General features: G+C 36.0%; 1 protein-coding gene across 2 annotated transcripts in view; it reads left to right on the top strand.

Annotated features, from left to right (window-relative positions):
- Window positions 1–20,231, top strand: part of USP34 (ubiquitin specific peptidase 34) — a 287,003-nt gene that overhangs the window by 249,877 nt on the left and 16,895 nt on the right. For both annotated transcript variants that reach the window (XM_066267204.1, XM_066267203.1), the window contains exons 63-72: window positions 3,486–3,534; window positions 3,615–3,719; window positions 3,799–3,843; window positions 4,946–5,050; window positions 6,116–6,263; window positions 9,919–10,553; window positions 12,526–12,683; window positions 16,872–16,950; window positions 17,633–17,759; window positions 19,182–19,289. In XM_066267204.1, coding sequence (XP_066123301.1) covers window positions 3,486–3,534; window positions 3,615–3,719; window positions 3,799–3,843; window positions 4,946–5,050; window positions 6,116–6,263; window positions 9,919–10,553; window positions 12,526–12,683; window positions 16,872–16,950; window positions 17,633–17,759; window positions 19,182–19,289 — 1,559 coding nt within the window. The remainder of the gene's footprint in view (window positions 1–3,485; window positions 3,535–3,614; window positions 3,720–3,798; window positions 3,844–4,945; window positions 5,051–6,115; window positions 6,264–9,918; window positions 10,554–12,525; window positions 12,684–16,871; window positions 16,951–17,632; window positions 17,760–19,181; window positions 19,290–20,231) is intronic.

Genomic DNA, 20,231 nt, shown 5'->3' with positions numbered 1-20,231 from the left:
AGGAAAGCTTCATTCAGGTATGAATTACAGTGCTGTTTGCTGTGAGTTCAGTGCTAATTAGTCAACAATATGTTTTAAATAAAGTATCTTTCAATAGAAACACACTATAAAAAAGGTAAAATATTTATTGATTGACAGAAATGTTGTGACCAGAGGCTCACAGGAACCTTAATCCTGTATTTTCCCTACATGCAATACTTGAATATTCACTGTTTTGGTGTTTGCAGCATTTTGTGGAACATAAGTATTACAGATAACAAGAATTGACTGTATTTTTTAAAATTAAAGACTGAAGATAAAAAGTATTTTCCTATGATTGGGGTAGGGAAAAACGGGCTGGAGGGGAGAGGAATGAAAGCTAGACTTCTTTGAATATACACTATTTTGTTTTTTTAATTTTAACTTTGGAATCATGTAAATGTTGAATATCATTATTAATTAATAAAGTGCAATCCCAAGAAATCAAAATCAGACTGAAATAAATAAACCTAACTATGTATTGAGCTAGTGGCATAGCCACAGAGAGGCGTTAATTAAAGTAACTTTAGAGCAATGTTTTTCAACTGCCAGTCTGAAAAATGGTGCCGGTCCACAAAAGAGTTAACCACCCTGATGTTGTATGAGGAGACCAGCACGAAATTTCTGGTGGACCAGTAGTTGAAAAACACTGCTTTAGAGCATATTAACTGTAAATTGCTAGTAGGAGGTACCTGGAGGACAAAAAAATTGTAAAGTTAACTTAAATTGTTTTGAAATTATCATTCTGAAACTTTTTATATTCTACAATAAAGCAAGTAATTGGTAATGTCATTAGAAACCAGTATTTTTAGCAAAAGAAAAAACAAATATAAAATAATAGAGATCTTACATAACTTTAAAAACTGAATTTAGACCTATCAATAGGATTCATGGTGTATTTTTGACCTAAGCAAACAAAAAATGCTGTGTACCTCCATTTTCTGAAAAAGTCTAGAAATCCTATTTAGCCTAGAATCAGTGAGTGCCTCTAGCATCTATGGTGTAGTTTCTAGATACCATTTTCCTCTGAAAAAATCATGGTTCCTCGAAAATATGGCTAATTCTAGGTCTTGGACAAGAAATGAATGGGAAGCTGGAAATGTTTTGTCACCTTGGAAAACAAAGAGGCTGTCAAAGCCTTCAGAGGTCATGTTAGAAGAATTCAAGAACCAACTTGAAAAGGTTTATGCTGGTGATAGATTGGATACCCTATGCATCAATAATAATAACTACAAGTGGACTAAAACATTATAGGTGTTTAAATCCATGAGTTCATAATGACACCTAAAAACAAAATTTTAAAAAACTTATTGACAACCTTTGGAGTATATTACGAAACCAAATCATAATTTTGGAAACTTAATAAAGGATATTATTAAGTATTTATCTTTATTTGAAAGAATTATACCTCATGGCACCCAAGTGGTAAGAGAAAGTTTGTCATCAATGATGTATTTGAGCCAATAAATAAGGAAGTTAGCTGAAATTAGAGTATCAATATTTTGCATCCCAAATGAAATACTGGGTCTACAAATGATCATTGTTGGCTGAAAACATTCCAAAAAAAGGACAACTTTTGCCCTGGCCAGTTGGCTCAGCAGTAGAGCATCAGCCTGGTGCATGGCAGTCCCAGGTTCAATTCCTGGTCAGGGCACACAGGAGAAGCAACCATCTGTTTCTCTACCCCTCCCTCCTCTTTATGTCCCCCCCCCTTCCCCGGTCAGCCATGGCTCAAATGGTTTGGGCAAAGTTGACCCTGGGCACTGAGGATGGCTTCATTGTCTGCCTCAGGCTCTAAAATAGCTTGGTTGCTAAGCAACAGAGCAGCAGCCCAGCCAGCCGGAGCATCATCTGGTAGGGGTCTTGCTGGGTGGATCCCAGTCAGGGCGCATGTGGGAGTCTATCTCTGCCTACCGCCTCTCACTTAAAAAAAAAAAAAGACAACTTTTAATTATGTGCCTCCTGATAAAAATCCATACCACCACTATAGTATTCTTGATAAAGAGTCAAACCTAGCCTGACCAGATGGTGGCACAGTGGATAAAATGTCAGCTTGGGACGCTGAAGACCCAGGTTAGAAACCCCGAGGTCACTGGCTTGAGCAAGGGCTCACCAGCTGGAACACAGGGTTGCCAGCTTCATCATGGGATCATAGACACGACCCCAAGGTCGCCTGCTCAGCTGGAGACCCCCAGTGAAGGCACTATGAGAAAGTAATCAATGAACAACTAAGATGCGGCAACTTAAATCGATGCTTCTCATCTCTCTTCTTTCCTGTCTCTGTCTCTTTCTTAAAAAACAAAAGTGAAACCTAGATTTGATCAAGTCTCCAGATCTAACTACCTCTTTACAGGAAATATGGGGAGAAGAGGAATGTGTTAAAACATCAGCACAGGGTGCAATCAGCAAAATGGAAATGTGGGAAACTATAAACAAACCACCTGCTTTCTTTAGCAGATAAATAGCAAGATAAAAGAAAAATCAGAGGAAAACTAGTAGTCTAAAAGAGATTTGAAAGACAGTTTCAACCAATTAAAACAGGATTTTACTATTTGGATCCTGATTCAAACAAATTAAGCATAAATTATTAATATTCTTTTTAGAAACTGGAGGAAATTGTACACTGGATATTGAATAATAAAAGGAATTGTTTATTTTGGGTATGAAGAATGGAAGTATGGTTATATATTTAAAATTTTTGTTATCAATATGCATTGAGATTTATGGATTAAATGATAAAACATCTAGAATTGCTTTGGAATACTCCATATTGAGTGAGTAGTAAGTAAAGATGCAACCAGACTGGCCATGTATTAGTAATTTGAAACTGAGTGATGGATAGTTATACTATTCTTTTTATTTTTTCTATAATGAGTTTAAAAGAAATGCAATAAATTTAAACTGGGAAGTGAAACTTTCTAGTATTATAAATTCATTTTATTTTGAAGATTCTCATTTCAGATAAAGCTACCTAAATTAGATCTATTCTAGTGTTATAATACAACAACTTATATAAATTAAATGGCCTGGCTTGTGGTGGTGCTGTGTATAAAGCATCGACCTGGAATGCTGAGATCGCTGGTTCAAAACCCTGGGCTTGCCCAGTCAAAGCACATAGAACAAACAATGTGTAACTGAAGTGAAGCAACTATGAGTCGATACTTCTCACTTTCTGTCCTTCCCTCTTTCTCCTCTCCATGTAAAATCAATCAATAAAATCTTTTTTAAAATTAAGTAAATGAAAATAAATTTGATTTGTGATTTTATATTCCAATTTTAGAATCTTAAAAAATTATCTACAATATATATATAGCAAGCTTGTCTAGCTAGCAGTAGTTCAGAATCATTTCATGGTGGTTGCCTGGTGTAGTTATCATTGATTTGGCAATTTTGATGGGTGTCATGATGCAAGTAACTATAAAGTAGTACAAAGGGAGAAAAAACTTATTTTTACTGTTTTCTTTCAGACATTTGACATTATCACAGACTGACATGGCAGCATTAACAGGAGGAAAGGTAATACCTGGTCTATATTAGACTCTAATAATCACAAAAGTAGTAGCAGCTCTTAACTAAACAACTTTTGTTTTTATCAGGGATTTCCTTTTTTGTTTCAACATATTCGTGATGGCATCAATATAAGACAGACTTGTAATCTGATTTTCAGCCTTTGTCGATACAATAATCGACTTGCAGAACATGTAAGTACTAAGAAAGAGTCTTAAAGTTTTTTGATAATTTTGAAAAGAATATCCTGAAATTCTCCTTTTTTTGTTTTAGATTGTATCTATGCTTTTCACATCAATAGCAAAATTGACTCCTGAGGTATGTGGGAATTTATTCGTGTTATTAAAACTACTACCAGTCTTCACAGTGCTTTCAAATGAGTCTTAGTAATTGTTCTTGAAAAAAATTTACGAGTTTCCCCATAACATCACTTAAGTATGCAACTTGAATAAACTGAGCTAGCTCTTCATGTCTTATCACAAATGTAATTTTCTCAATTAAATATAAATTTACATATAAGTTCAACATACCAGAATCCCACCTAGATATTAAACTTTAATGTTGTTTGGGTTTAAGCATATAATTGTGTGCAAGAAAAAAATAGACTAACCAGAATACTGAAAAGGTAGGAAGTACATAAAAAAAATAGAATACAGTATACAAAAATATTTTTATAAAAATGGAAATGTTATAGCTACTTTATAATACATGTCAAATATTAATACAAATTATATTTGAGATCAAAGGTTGCTACAGGAAACTTTTTTTTTCCTTTTTCCAAGTAAGAGGAGGGGAGATAGAGACACAGACTCCTGCATGAGCCCTGACCAGGATCCACCTGCAACCCCAATCAGGGGCTGATACTCTGCCCATTTCAGGCCATGCTTACAATCAAGCTACTTTTAGTGCCTCCACAGAGCCATCCTCAGCGCCTGGGGCCAGTGTGCTCAAACCAATGTAGCTATGGCTGCAGGAGGAAAGGGGGAGGAGGAGGGATGGAGAAGTAGATGGGTGCTTCTCCTGTGTGCCCTGACCAGGAATCAAACCTGGGACATCGACATGCAGGGCCAACATTCCACCACTGAGCCAACTGGCCAAGGGCCGCTACAGGAAACTTAATTTAAATTTTTCTTTAAATGTTATCTCATTAACAAGAGTATTGATTTTTTTTTTCTGGATGTTAACTTTGGGGGAAAAATATTTGTTTTCTGTTACATGTGGCTCCTATGCAATTGACTGTTATATTCCCATTGGATCCTGTTAGTTTTGACAGTTAAGTTCATAGCAGGAGTACCAAACTCTGCAAATATAACATGGCAGATTTAAATGTGATATATATAAGAATTTTATGTGTTTATTTTCTGCTGATAGAGATGGGTTGAAATAACTCTAAATACACAGTCTTGTATGGCTATTACAGGCAGCCAATCCTTTCTTTAAATTGTTGACTATGCTAATGGAGTTTGCTGGTGGACCTCCAGGAATGCCTCCCTTTGCATCTTACATTCTACAGAGGATATGGGAGGTAAGTCTTGCAGCAGATGTTTTAGTATTTATTTTTCCTAGGATTTTATTTGTCTAATACCGTCACTACCATATTAAGTACCAGTTTCCTTACTTTGAGTAACCCAAAATGGAAGAGATGCTTTAGTCAGAAGGTCGGGGGAGGGGGGTAGTTTTTTGGTTAGTCTCTCTGATGTTTAAAGATTTTTCTCCTAGAGTTCTGAGCAGCTGATCAGCCAATCCAAGGTTCTCATTCCTCTATCTTTAAAAAAAAAAAAAAGGAAAAGGGGAGGTGGGAGGGAGGAAGGAAGAGGGAAGGAAGGAAGATAGAAGCCCTAGAAATACAAACCAAGTGTTTTAGCAGTTGACAGAAATGGTAGAGGAATCACCACTTCCTTTCTTCAGTGTTACTGCTGAGGTCACACCATTTCTCCCTAGTGTTAGAAAAGTCTACTCTCTACACTAGGGGTCAACAAACTTTTTCTTTAACTGCCAGATAGTACTTTAGGCTCTGTTGAAACCATTCAGCTGCCGTTTTAGCAAAAACCAGTCATGGGCAATATATAAATGAGTAGGTATGTCTGCGTTCCAATTAAAACTTAACAAAAACAGGCAAACCACAGAATTTGGCTTATGAGTTTTCTAACTTCTACTCTAGATTTCTAAGGTTCCATTTTCCCATGACAAAAGTCTCCCCAGTGGAACAGTGAGCTAAATTTTATTCTCACTTATAGTTACAGATTGGGCGAACAATAAGAAAAGTAAAGATAAAAAACTTGAATTTTAAATTAATTGCAAACTTAAGACCTAAAAAGTCATTGGATTCTTTTACTGGTCTTATGTTAAAGTCCTTGGTTATTTTAATTTTATTTTGTAAACTAATGACAAAGTTTCTGAATATTTCCTATAGAAAAAAGGTAAATAACTTTAAAAGTGGGGAAAACATAGTTGAAAATCTTTTTAGGCTCTAGTTTTCAAAAAACTATTTTGGCTTTAAGTGTTTAATGGCATATACCAACAGTAAGTTAAAAAGTAATAGCTCATTCAGTTGGCCTTTATATTCTGTTCTTGTCTATTTTATTTGTAGGTAATTGAATACAATCCTTCTCAGTGTCTGGATTGGTTGGCAGTACAGACACCCCGAAATAAACTGGCACACAGCTGGGTTCTACAGAATATGGAAAACTGGGTCGAGCGGTTTCTTTTGGCTCACAATTATCCTAGAGTCAGGACTTGTAAGTCAAATATTCAGAATTAACAAACAATTTGTTGTTTAAGTTTTATTTCTGTTTTGTTTTTAAGGTTACTATAATATGCCTTTAGAGATATTGTTTTTAAAAGCCAAGTTATATTAGTATTTGGAAACCTGTAGCAATGTTTTATAAATACCTACATTCATTTTTGTTTCTTAGTCTTTCTTGGGTGACATCACCACCATTATCATTTTTGTTTCTTTGCTTGATAGAGTGACAAAGCATGATTAGCATTAAAAAAGAGAGTGCAGGAAATTCTATCTTAAAAGTAATTTGAGAAAACTAAAAGTAAAGTAGTAATAAAAACATAAAACAAGTTGAGAAAATATTCACTGAAATTAGCATAAATGAAAAATCTTTACTATACACATGGTGGAGGAAAATAAAGATCTTAGAAGATAAATGAACAAGTATAAAATACAGATATTTCACAGAATAGAAAATTTCTTGTAAATAAACAATATGTTCTCTCTTGATAGTATTCAAAAAAATAAAAAAGTATTTCATATTTAATTTTTTAATTATTAAATTCATATTTTCTATCTTTCTACTGAGAGGGTCCAGAATCATCAACAAGCACATCAAAAACCCAGATCTCTTTTTCTAAAGACCATTCTTCAATGAAATGAATCAACTCCTTGCAGAAATAGCTGATTCTAGGACTGTGGCAGGGAATATTTAAGATGAATCTGGAGCATCTTGTAGACCTAAAGTAAAGAAGTATTCAGAAACCAAAATGATAGGGGTATATTAAAGGGACATAGAACCAAACTGAAAGATCTCTCAGTGGTCAAATGTAGAACAATTTGAGTAAAAAAATAAATAACATAGCACTGGATTGTAACCCAAAGTATAAAATAAATCATGGGTCCATAGCAGTATACATAAATGGTTGAATAAATAGATGAAGAAGAGACACATCTCCCATATAGAAGAATTTCAATTCTTTTTTTTTTTTTTACAGAGACAGAGAAAGAGTCAGAGAGAGGGATAGACAGGGACAGACAGACAGACAGGAACGGAGAGAGATGAGAAGCATCAATATTAGTTTTTCATTGCGACACCTTAGTTGTTCATTGATTGCTTTCTCATATGTGCCTTGACCGTGGAGCTATAGCAGACCGAATAACCCCTTGCTCGAGCCAGCGACCTTGAGTCCAAGCTAGTGAGCTTGTGAGCTTTTGCTAGAACCAGATGAGCCCGCGCTCAAGCTGGCAACTTCGGGGTCTCGAACCTGGATCCTCGGCATCCCAGTCCAATGTTCTATCCACTGTGCCACCACCTGGTCAGGCAAGAGATAACTTTAATTGAAGAAAATTGGCAAACATTAACTGAGCCACGTGATTGAGGTTAACATCATCACTGAAGTCATATTTATATGGCGTGTATCTCTGATATAATGTGATGCAAAGTATACCTGTGTGTCTTCCTCCCAAAAACCCATAACCTGAGTCTAACTGGGATAAACATCGAACAAACCCAATTTGAGGGACATTCTACAAAAATACCTGACCTCAAAAATGCAAGGAAAGTTAGAGTAATTGTCACAGCCGCAAGGAGCTTAAAAGAGACGTGATTACTAAATGTAATGTGTCCTAGAACCATAAAAAAAGAAATTTAGGCCTGACCTGTGGTGGAACAGTGGATAAAGTGTCGATCTGGAACACCGAGGTTGCCGGTTCAAAACCCTGGGCTTGCCTGGTAAAGGCACATACAGAAGTTGATGCTTCCTGCTCCTCTCCCCTTCTCTCTCTCTGTCTTTCTTTCTCTCTCTCTTTCTCTCTCTCTCTCTTTCTCTCTATCTCTCTCTCCCCCTCCCCTCTAAAATAAAGTCTTTAAAAATTAAAAAAAAAATTAAGCTTGATGTTCAGTTAGGAAATAAATTTTTATAATAATGCATCACTTCTGAATTATAGTGGAAACTATAAAAATATCACAAAGTCTTTTTGATATAATGTAACTTGAAAAAAGAGCCCAAATTTTTAATAGATGCATAACTATATAGAATAAGAACATGTATAGAAGAAAAATTACAGAGAACTACTTTTAAATTAAGGAATGACTGAGAATGTTAAAAGAAAATTTGAGACATGATGAGTGTCTTAAAATAGTTGGAGTTGTCGTACAGAAATGGAAGGGGATTTGTTCTGAGTTCAACTGAGTAAGATTTTTAAAATCTTGAATGACTTTTCTCAATTGCAGTTTTTTACAAAAAGGATGATACTTACATGTCAACTTTTTATATTTGAAACTCTTATCAAATTGAGCCGTCCTGAAAATAGGCTACCAAAGCAAATATAGGTGAAGAAATAATGTAGAAATGGAGTATTGTACAGAAATAAAGTTTAATTTATAAATCTGTAAACTAGATTAAAGTTAACTGTAGAAACACTGACTTTATTTGCTTTGGTGATACAATGGAAATTATGGAATTATAGGTAGATTAATGGAAGACAGAATTAGTAGGTGTATTGGAGAGTTAAATTAAGTCATTAGAGGCCTTGAGGATGCTGTCTAGTGAGTGTAGGAATATTAGTTCATGAGCCTATCTGGGTTTGAATTCCAGTTGTGCCTCTAGCTGTGTGATATGGGGTGATCTTGCTGTTTTAAATCTGAGTGAAAGTGTGGATATAAAAGGTAGTGCCTACTATTTAAAATTATGATGCTAAATAGTAAAAACATTAATAAATGTTAGCAGTTTTTGTTGGTATTAATGATGTTATAGTTTTACTACTATCATCATTGTTGTCATCATCATCATTTCCCAAAGCTGAATATGGGCTCCAGCTGTTTATCTGTTTGACCTTGGTCTTTGCTTCTCCAAGATTCATATTTCCCAATGTAATTTATCACCCACCTCCAGGATGATTGTGAGGATGAAATGAGATAATATATATAAAGTATATATTTAGCTCAGTGTTTTGCTTATAGTGACTGCTTTTACAGATGGACTCAACTAATGAGTCATTAACCTCAGAATTATAGTACAGGCTTAATAAGATTTTTCAGGTGTGTTGAAAGAGAGATTCTTTGTGTGCAAGATTAGTTGAAATTTTAAAGATTTTCCAAAGTTAATGTTCTGTAATTGGCATATATATACTTACATATTGCAAAGGACTTTTAGCTAGATCTTATTCTATCTTAATAATGTAAGAAAAATTTACCATTATTTGTAAATTATAAATATTGTAGATTATATTGTAAAGAAGAAGAAAACTAAACCCATCAAACATTGAATAATTTGACATGTCCTTATATAGGTCTTCTGGCTCCAAATACTGTGTTCTTCCTGTGAAACCATATTGTTTCCTGAGAAGAAATGAAATAAAATAAGTGGGCAAATTCTATATCTTGGGAAAGCTAAACAAAAGAGGTTTAAAGCTGTTTGTTCTATGTAATTGTTGTTTCCACTTAAAAAGTAACAGTGACAGAATGGAAGATACTTGTTTTCATCATTTCTTGGGATCTTTTTGTAGAGCTAAAGGTAGAGCAAAGAGATATTAAAAGAGATGTTCAAATCCCTTAAATTTTATTCATCTTAATTTTTAAAGGGAAGAGTGGCTTTGTGTTTAATGACTGCTCTTCAGTCTAATTTATATCTTATGAGGATCTGACAGTTTTGTTTTACATTTTATAGCTGCAGCTTATCTTCTGGTGTCCCTTATACCAAGCAATTCATTCCGCCAGATGTTCCGGTCAACAAGGTCTTTGCACATCCCAACCCGTGACCTTCCACTCAGTCCAGACACAACAGTAGTCCTACATCAGGTCTACAACGTGCTCCTTGGTTTGCTCTCAAGAGCCAAACTTTATGTTGATGCTGCTGTTCATGGCACTACAAAGCTAGTGCCCTATTTTAGCTTTATGACTTACTGTTTAATTTCCAAAACCGAGAAGCTGATGTTTTCCACATATTTCATGGATTTGTGGAACCTTTTCCAGCCTAAACTTTCTGAGCCAGCAATAGCTACAAATCACAATAAACAAGCTTTGCTTTCATTTTGGTACAATGTATGTGCTGACTGTCCAGAGAATATCCGCCTTATTGTTCAGAACCCAGTGGTAACCAAGAACATTGCCTTCAATTACATCCTTGCTGACCATGACGATCAGGATGTGGTGCTTTTTAACCGCGGGATGCTGCCTGCCTACTACGGCATTCTGAGGCTCTGCTGTGAGCAGTCTCCTGCATTTACACGACAACTGGCTTCTCACCAGAACATCCAGTGGGCCTTTAAGAATCTCACACCACATGCCAGCCAATACCCTGGAGTGAGTAAAATTGATAATTCTTATATCTGTATCCTCAAATTGATTGGAAATACCTGTTTTTCCCCTTGTTGAGAAGTGGTGACAAAATATGAGTAGTATAGTCTATTTTTTCTTAAAGATTTAATGTGTACTTGTTTTCTTAAAAAAGCATAAAATGCTATATGGTTGTAAAATTAATAAGTATATGGATAGTTTTTCTTAGGTTGATGTTGAAATTTTCTTTCTAATGAAACTTAAATATTTTAATTTGTAGTTTTATAAATATGTCTTTCATATGTACATAATGAAAAAAGTCAACTCTGTGGTACAGTTTTAAGGAATTATTTACTATTTTGATATTTATTATCATGATCTATATGCTGTGCTAAGTTGTGACCTAGACAGTATTTTTATCTTTGCTGTGGTGTTGCGTAGTATTTTTTTCTCACACTGCATTCAAGTGAATGAAATGGTTAAGGCTGCTATCAGAATATAAATAATACATGCAGTCTATGTCTGATCCTTTTTTCTCTGCAGACTATTTGTAGGTTTTATATTAAATTCCCCCCAATATAAGGATATATAACCTTTTATCCATTCTTGGATAATTCTTTTCACTGTCATCTCTGCTGTCAATAGGAAATTATACCAAGAGGATGTAAATCTGGGAAGGAGATTGGAAGGAGAGTGCAGAACCCTTTTTAAAACTTGTGAACCCAAAGGCCATAAGAGACGTTGTTTGCCAAGAAGTAGGAGATGGTGAGAGTGGAGAGTAGGAAGAGCTTTTTCAAGACACTCAACATTTAAGAGTTTTGATTGCATTTTGATTGGAAAAGAATACAGTAAAGGGTGTTTTAAGGATTGGTATCCTTGAATTGTATATTGTATTTCCTTTTCCTGTTGAAATAAAGGACCTTCCTGTTCTTTAGATATAATGTAATAAATTGTTTAGATTTTCTCACCCTGAGAGAAGAACCTAATTTCCAGTGAAGAAATTTAGAACGTCTTTACTAAAGAAAAGAAAATGATTGTATTAAGTACCAAAATACATTTAAAAAACAAGGATATATAAGGAAAAGAATGAGAAAGTCTGATTTAGGAGTCAGAACAGGATTTATTAAGATTTAGTGGATTTGTTTCTATCACATTCACATAAATATTTTACTTACTTACTAAACATGTCCATAGTTAAATATACCTTTGAAGAGTGCTGATTGAGAAAAACCCCTAATGTTGTTTCTTTCTCTTGACATCAATGAAATGTAACAGCTTTTATTATAGACTTATCTATTAGAGATTTTAATTAAAATGGTGCTTGAGTCAATTTTTGCAAGGTAACTGGAACTGACTATTCATCAATAAAGAGTGTTCCAAATGTTGGCACCACCAATTTTATCAGAAACAGTCATAATTGAGGGTGTAAAATTTTTGTGACAAAGTAATGATTTCTCATTTATTAAAGAAAAGGTGGCAACAGATTGTTGTAGCATGACTCTGGATGCATATCTGAAGTTATAAAACTTAGTCTTTGAACAACATTAAGACTAAAAATGAACTGTATTAATTTGTATTTTTCATCTTCCTGAAATTCTATTTTGGGATTTTAATTAATTATATATGAAATTTTAAAAATAGAATTTATTGCTAATTTTCTAACTATACTTGAATGGTAAAAGCTAACTCGTGTCATTTTTAAAATGTTTATTTATTGGTTTTTAGAGAGAGGAGGAGGGAGAGAAAAAGAGGAAAGAAGCTTCGATTTATCATTCTACTTGTTTATGCATTCACTGGTTATTTCCTGTATGTGCCCTGACCTGGCAGTGAACCTACAGCTGCGGCATATCAGGACGACACTGTAGCCAACTGAGCAAGCTGGCCAGTCTGTTTGTGTAATTTAAAGAACTGGCTAATGAGTAAAACATTCAGAATGAGATGCAGATGTTTAAAATGTTGTAGGGTTAAAATATCACTGTATTACTTATTTGCCCTTTAGGCAGTGGAAGAACTATTTAACCTGATGCAGCTGTTTATAGCTCAGAGACCAGAAATGAGAGATGAAGAATTAGAAGATATTAAACAGTTTAAGAAAACAACCATAAGTTGTTATTTACGTTGCTTAGATGGCCGCTCTTGCTGGACTACTTTAATAAGGTAAAAAGGTATTTTGTGGTATTTTTTTAGTTTATTTTGTTTTTCCAAGTGAGAGGATGGGGACCATACTTTCATTACTTTATTTTCCTTTTTATTGAATTTATTGGGGAGGCCCTAGTTAACAAATTTCTATAGGCTTCAGGTGCCCAATTCTACAATATATCATCTGTACACTGTATTATATGTTCACCACCCCAAGTCAGGTCTCCATCCATCACCATTTATTCCCCCAAATACTCTCCTCCACCCCTCCCCAGCTCCTCTACCCATGGCAATCACCACACTCTTGTCATGTCCATGAGTTTTTTTTCTGCTTTTCCTTTTTGTTCAATCCCTCCAACACACCCAACCCCCAGCTATCAGCCTGCTCTCTATCCATGAGTCTGTCTCTGTTTTGCTTGTTAGTTCATTTTATCCATTAGGTTCCAATATGAGTGAAATTATATGGTACTTGTCTTTCTCTGACTGGCTTATTTCACTTAGCATAATTCTCTCCAGGTCCATTCATGCAGTCAAAAAGGGTAAGAATTTCTTCTTTTTTTTATAGCCGAGTAGTATTTCATCATGTAAGTGTCTCACAGTTCTTTTATCTACTCATCTACTGATGGACACTTGGGTGGCTTCCAGACTTGGCTATTGTAAAGAATGCTGCAGTGAACATAGGGTTGCATATATTCTTTGGAATTAGTTTTTCGTTTTGGTTTTTTTTGTTTGTTTGTTTTAATGAGAGAAGACAAACTCCCACATGCAACCTGACTGGGATCCTGGCAGCCCCTGTCTGGGGCCAGTGCTCAAATTAGTCAAGCTACTTTTAGCACCTGGTGCTGATGCAGAGTAACTGAACTATCCTCAGTGCCTGGGGCCAGTGCTAGAACCAATAGAGCCACTGGCTGCAGAACGGGAAAAGGGAAAGAAGCAGATGGTCACTTCTCATGTGTGCCCTGACCAGGAATAGAACCCAGGACGTCTATATGCTGGGTCAGCACTCTATCCACTGAGCCAGCTGGCTGGTCCCTTCAGGTTTCTTTACATAAAGTCCCAGAAATGGAATCACTGGCTCCGACATTTATAAAGAACACCAAATAAAAGAATCTAATTAACTGTGGGCAAAAAATTTGAATAAATACTTCACTAATTATCAGAGAAATGCAAATTAAAACTAATTATCAGAGAAATGCAAATTAAAACCAAAGTGAGATAGCACCTCACATCTGTAAGAATGGCTTTCATCAATAAATCAACAAACAACAAGTGCAAGTGCGAGTGAGAATGTGGAGGAAAGGGAATCCTCATGCACTATTGGTGGGAATGCATATTGCTACAGCCACTGTAGAAAGCAGTATTGGAGTTACCTCAAAAATTAAAAATTGACACTTGCCTGACCAGGCAGTGGCAGAGTGGATAGAGCCTCAAACTGGGACACAGAGGACCCAGGTTCGAAACCCCAAGGTCATCAGCTTGAGCGCGGGCTCATCTAGTTTGAGCACAGCTCACCAGCTTGAGCCCAAGGTTGCTGGCTTGAGCAAGGGATCACTTGGTTTGCTGTAGCCCCCCCCCCCACCAGTCAAGGCACATGTGAGAAATCAACCAATGAACAACTAAGGTGCCACAACGAGGAATTGATGCTTCTCATCTCTCCCTTCCTGTCTGTCTGTCCCTATCTGTCTCTGCTCTCTCTGCCTCTCTCTCTCTCTCTCTCTCTCACATACACACACACACACACACAAAATTGACACTCATTTTAAATTATTTATAACAAAGTTTAGCAATTCTGTATGGTTATTAGGGAAGCATTTATACGTTTAGTCACCTTGGAAGAATTTATATTTTGAAAGTAAATGAGTTACTTTGAACAGGTTTTATTTTTTTGGTTTTGGATTGTGTTAGAATTATAGACTTACGGTTGGAAGCAACCTTAATATATAATCATCTACCTAATAAAGCTTGTCACTTCTTTTTTCTATGACAGTCATCCAAATATATGCTTGAACAGTTCAGTCCTAGAGGCCTCCAAAAACAACTTTCTTCATCTTTGGATGAGTTTTTATGTTAATATGTTTTTCATTCTATTTAGCCCAGATCTGTCTATCTTCTTTAAGTATAGGAATTAAGCAAAGTAACAAATCATGATCTTTACATTTAATTGTTTAGAGCAAATTAAAATCCAGATTAATTTCTTAGAATATTTGTATATATTACATCTAAGACTAGGAGTTGATGTCCTTTAGTAGGCACGCATTTCTTGGCAGTACTTTCTTGAACTGTGTATTACAGTAACAAATATTTTTAATTAAATTTATTGGGGTAACTGGTTAATACATAAATTTCAGGTGTACAACTTTATAATACAACATATGTATACTTATTGTGTACTCATCACCCATTCCAGTCTCCTTCTGTTATCATGCATTCGACCCACTGTACCCTCTTCATCCTCCTCCTGTTCCTCTTATCTCTAGTAGCCACCACTCTGCTGTCTGTATCTGAGTTCGTTTTTTCATTTGTTCATGTAGTGTTGACTAGTATCTTAAGCTATTCAACCCCAAGATAAAAGTTATTTCAGATTATCTTCTTCATTCAGAAAACTTAATTTTGAATCTCTACCAGGGCTCTTTAAAGTAATTTAAAAAAATATTTGGCATTTTTAATATATTGCTTTCTCAAGATTTACTACTTAAAGTTTATTTTCAAAAAAAGGATTTGGAGTTTTTTTTAACTCTTTTTATTGAAAAACGAAAAAGGCCCTGGCCCATTGGCTCAGTGGATAGAGCCTTGGCCTGGCATGTGTATGTCCCAGGTTCAATTCCCAATCATGGCTCACAGCTTCTCTCACCCTCCCTATTCTCCTCCTCCTCCCACAGCCAGTGGCTCAATTGGTTTGAGCATTAACTCCAGGTGCTAAGGGTGATTCTTTGGTCTTAGTGTCAGCCTCAGGTACTAAAAATAGATGGGTTGATTACAGCATCAGGCCCAGGCGGGGGCTGCTGGGTAAAAACCAGTCGGGGCACATGTAGGAGTCTGTCACTTTATATCCATTCCTTTCACTTTAAAAAAAAAAGGGAAGAAAACATTTATTGAAGTGGAGGGATTTCCAGTCATACTATATATATCTTTTTTTTTCCTTTGCATTTTTCTGAAGCTGGAAACGGGGAGAGACAGTCAGACAGACTCCCGACCAGGATCCACCCGGCACGCCCACCAGGGGGCGACGCTCTGCCCACCAGGGGGCGATGCTCTGCCCATCCTGGGCATCGCTATGTTGTGACCAGAGCCACTCTAGCGCCTGAGACAGAGGCCACAGAGCCATCCCCAGCTCCCAGGCCATCTTTGCTCCAATGGAGCCTTAGCTGCGGGAGGGGAAGAGAGAGACAGAGAGGAAGGAGAAGGGGAGGGGTGGAGAAGCAGATGGGCGCCTCTCCTGTGTGCCCTGGCCGGAAATCGAACCCAGGACTTCTGCACGCCAGGCCGACGCTCCACCACTGAGCCAACCGGCCAGGGCCTCCAGTCATACTATATAATAGCAGTTTCTAGTACCTAATAAAGAAATGAGGTATATTGATAAGAATAACTATTTTTGATTATTGTAATCTATGTTATTTACAAGGCTACCATATGTATTTTTGTTTGAGTGAAAGAGAGATGCATCAAGTCATTGTGCCATTGACTGCTTCTCATATGTGCCCTGACCAGGGCTTGAACCAGTGATCCCAGCACTCCAGGGTGACCCACCAGGGTGCCACCATATGTTTTTAATGTTTTCCCCTCATGTTCCTCTTTCTTTCTCCAGTAACCACCTATTGAATGCTTTGATAATACAACTATATTTTATTAATACCCAGACCTTAGCATAATTAAAAGATAAACCTATTATAAAAATAAACATAATTTATCCTGAAACTTTCAAGATATTCCTATTATACCTCCCTTCCATTGCATGGATAATTAAGAGTTGACTAGATACTATTAGACATAAGTTTTCTTTAAGTTACTTAGGGAGTTTCTTATTTAATACTCTCTCCCTTTACTAAGAAATAGATGTAGTAGTCTCTTCTCAGAAGCTAGAGAAGTAGAGTGCCTAAATGACAATATACTTCTGGTTTTATTTGTTTGCTTGCTTGTTTGTTTTTATCAGCAAAGTGTTCTGTTCTGATTCAGATATCTCAAATTATGATTTATGTATTCTTCTAGTGCCTTCAGAATACTGTTAGAATCTGATGAAGACAGACTGCTTGTTGTGTTTAATCGAGGGTTGATTCTGATGACTGAGGTAAGTATTTTGTTGTAGGTTTATTTTAATTTTCTCACCAAGACTACTGATTTTGTGGATATTTAGAGTTTATTGTAGGCTATTTTACAGGTATCTGGATTTTAATTATACAGATCAGTAAATGCTAATTTATATTTGAAGACTAATTAGGTCAGTTTTTAGGGTGCTGTTTCCTTTCACATAGTAATGCCTTACTTTCCCCTTATTTTGTATTTAGAACAACTACTTGAAATAAACTGGTTTTATTTTGTTTGTAAGGATAGAAACAGAAGAAATTCATATGATTTAATCAAGGACACAGTCTCTCAAGAGTTCACTTTGATAGAGTTATATATACTAAGGTTATACCTAACTCTCTCAAAAAAACCCTGAAAAGTTAAAGTAGTTACCTATACTCCTTAATTTTCCTTTTGTGGCCCACTGCTTTATAATCTGTAAGGCTTTGCAGTCTTAGAGCAAACACTAACAAAAAGAAGAAAAATCTGATTAAATTATTCCTTTAGACTAAAATGTATACACAAAATATCAGAGCTCTGAAATGTGAGGACTGTTCAGTATTTTAAAAGAGCTGAATGAGAGGATAGTCTCTCTGGAAATGTGTCTGGAGGATGAGCCCTACAATTTCATGGCTAGATAAATTAAAAATGAAATGAAGTTTTTCATTTTTTAAAATCACTTACAGTCTTTCAACACACTGCACATGATGTATCACGAAGCCACAGCTTGCCATGTGACTGGAGACTTAGTAGAACTTCTGTCAATATTCCTTTCTGTATTGAAGTCTACGCGCCCATATCTTCAGAGAAAAGGTTTGGTCATTTTTTATTTTTGTTAATTCAACTATTAAGAGCAAAATAAGGTGTTTAAACTTCATGCTTCAGAGAATTTGTTTTTATCTCCAGTTTATATATAGGAGGAGATGGGGCTGATGCTAATCATGAGGAAATGTTTCTCATAATTTCCTGATATAAGACTGGAATTTTCTTATTTGTTTTTAATGCCTAACCAAAACACAGTCAAGCATGCTACAAGTGTCAAGATTTAGGAGACTGGAAAACATTTCCAGCCCAGTAACACTGGTTATTTTGTGAAGGTTCTCCAACTGGAAACTTCATGGCTTAGATTAGATCATTTTTCGTTTCAAGAGAAATAACTACAAACATATCTCTTTTGTGTCCCTGTAAGATAGTGTGAACTCTGAACTTCATATAAATTACTAAAAAATAAGATATAGTCATCACTAAAATAGGTACTTTAAGAAATCTAGCAGGTTTATGTTCGAAGTAAGCTATTGTTAACCACCAACAGATTTCCTGGCTGGGTTTGCAAATGGTTTTGTTTTTTTTTCGTTGTTAATTGGGATGTCCTGTGCATGAGAAGCACTATACCCAAGATTAATAGTGTTCCATGCACAATGAAGCACCTAAACACTGCTTGATATTATAAATTTAAAACAGGTGGTTTTGTGCGGCACTACAGTTATGTCAATCAAGTTTATTTAGAGCACAATATATCCTAAAGTATCACATAGTAAAATTATTCAGTCAATGAGGACTTGGGAGGGAATGTCAGTGAACTGGCTTGAATGTTCTGTGGCAAGCCACAGGCCAGCCAAATATTGAAATAGAAATTTAGGTTATAATTTGCCTTGTGATGTTTGGAAATCATTGTTTATACTTTAAAGGTTATATTAGGCTATTTGGGATTTGCTGTTGGAAGGATCACTAGACTTATGGAGGAATTAGTCACAGATGACTTGTAGAAAATACTGTCATATATAGTTCATTTCATCATTTTCTGTTGCAGGAAGCCACTCCACCACAGAATGCTAATATGCCAGTGGTACCCAGTACCTCTTGTATATAGGTTATTGCAAATAATGTTCTGAAATGCTTAACTTCAGAATTACATTTTTTTAAAGTAAATAATTGTTTTAAATCTATTTTGTAAAGATATAAAGTACAATAGAATTTCTGGAGTACAGATTAAACTATTTGCACTAACACACGTGATGTGCATGATTTAATAAAATAACTTTACTCTCCCTAAAAAAAAAAAAATCTAGCAGGTTTAACAGTAGTAGCCATCTCATGAAAACAGACACAGCTTTTGCCCAAGATGTTTACGTAATTAATTTGAATTAAGTTAGTATTCTGTAGTTTACAGTAGAAAGTAATTGTGATGAGGTTTGATCTCAAATGGCATTTTTATGTATGCTTTTGTATTTGCAGATGTGAAACAAGCACTAATCCAGTGGCAAGAGCGAATTGAATTTGCCCATAAACTGTTAACTCTTCTTAATTCCTATAGCCCTCCAGAACTTAGAAATGCCTGTATTGGTAAGTTACTAAGAAAATATACCTGTGTAAAAAAACTAGTGAAAGAACATTTTGGGGGATTATTTTTTTGTGAGGTGTGATTAGTTCTGAGGGTCTGGACAACATTTGTACTTTTTATGTGTAATTTTCATTGGTCAGTAGGTCCTTAAAGATCAAATTTCATTTCTTAACAATGCAGTAATTACCCATGTGATCATGGGCCAGTCACTTACTATATCTGGGCTCTTGGACCTTAGGTCATCTCTAGATGTCTTGCTCTAAAATCTTCTGAACCTATATAAACAAGGTAGAATCATACAAATGTTTTCAAAGTAGAATTGAAGTTGTAAAGGATTGTAGTGATTATTTCACTGTGAGTTCTTTTGCTTAAAGATATTTCTTAGCCCTGGCTGGTTGGCTCAGTGGTAGAGCATCGGCCTGGTGTGCAGGAGTCCCAGGTTCAATTCCCGGCCAGGGCACGCAGGAGAAGCGCCCATCTGCTTCTCCACCCCTCCCCCTCTCCTTCCTCTCTGTCTCTCTCTTCCCCTCCAGCAGCCAAGGCTCCATTGGAGCAAAGTTGGCCCGGGCGCTGGGGATGACTCCTTGGCCTCTGCCCCAGGCGCTAGAGTGGCTCTGGTCACAACAGAGCGACACCCCGGAGGGGCAGAGCATCGCCCCCTGGTGGGCATGCCGGTTGGATCCCAGTTGGGTGCATGAGGGGGTCTGACTGCCTCCCTGTTTCCAGCTTCAGAAAAATACAAGATATTTCTTAGTAGATTTTCATAGACACCTAGGTATTTTACCTTTTTATTGATTGCATATTTATAATAAAATGACCATTCATGCCTGTTAAAGGACCCCCTTATTTTAAATTTATATTGCATTTTTTACTACCTTAGAAACCACTTTAAAATCATATTTAGAGACTCTTAACTGCTTATTTACAGTTTCTTAAGATGACAT

Source organism: Saccopteryx bilineata, chromosome 3 (genome assembly GCF_036850765.1).
Source record: "Saccopteryx bilineata isolate mSacBil1 chromosome 3, mSacBil1_pri_phased_curated, whole genome shotgun sequence".
Taxonomy (NCBI): Eukaryota; Metazoa; Chordata; class Mammalia; order Chiroptera; family Emballonuridae; genus Saccopteryx; species Saccopteryx bilineata.
This window is presented reverse-complemented; position numbering and strand designations above follow the sequence as displayed.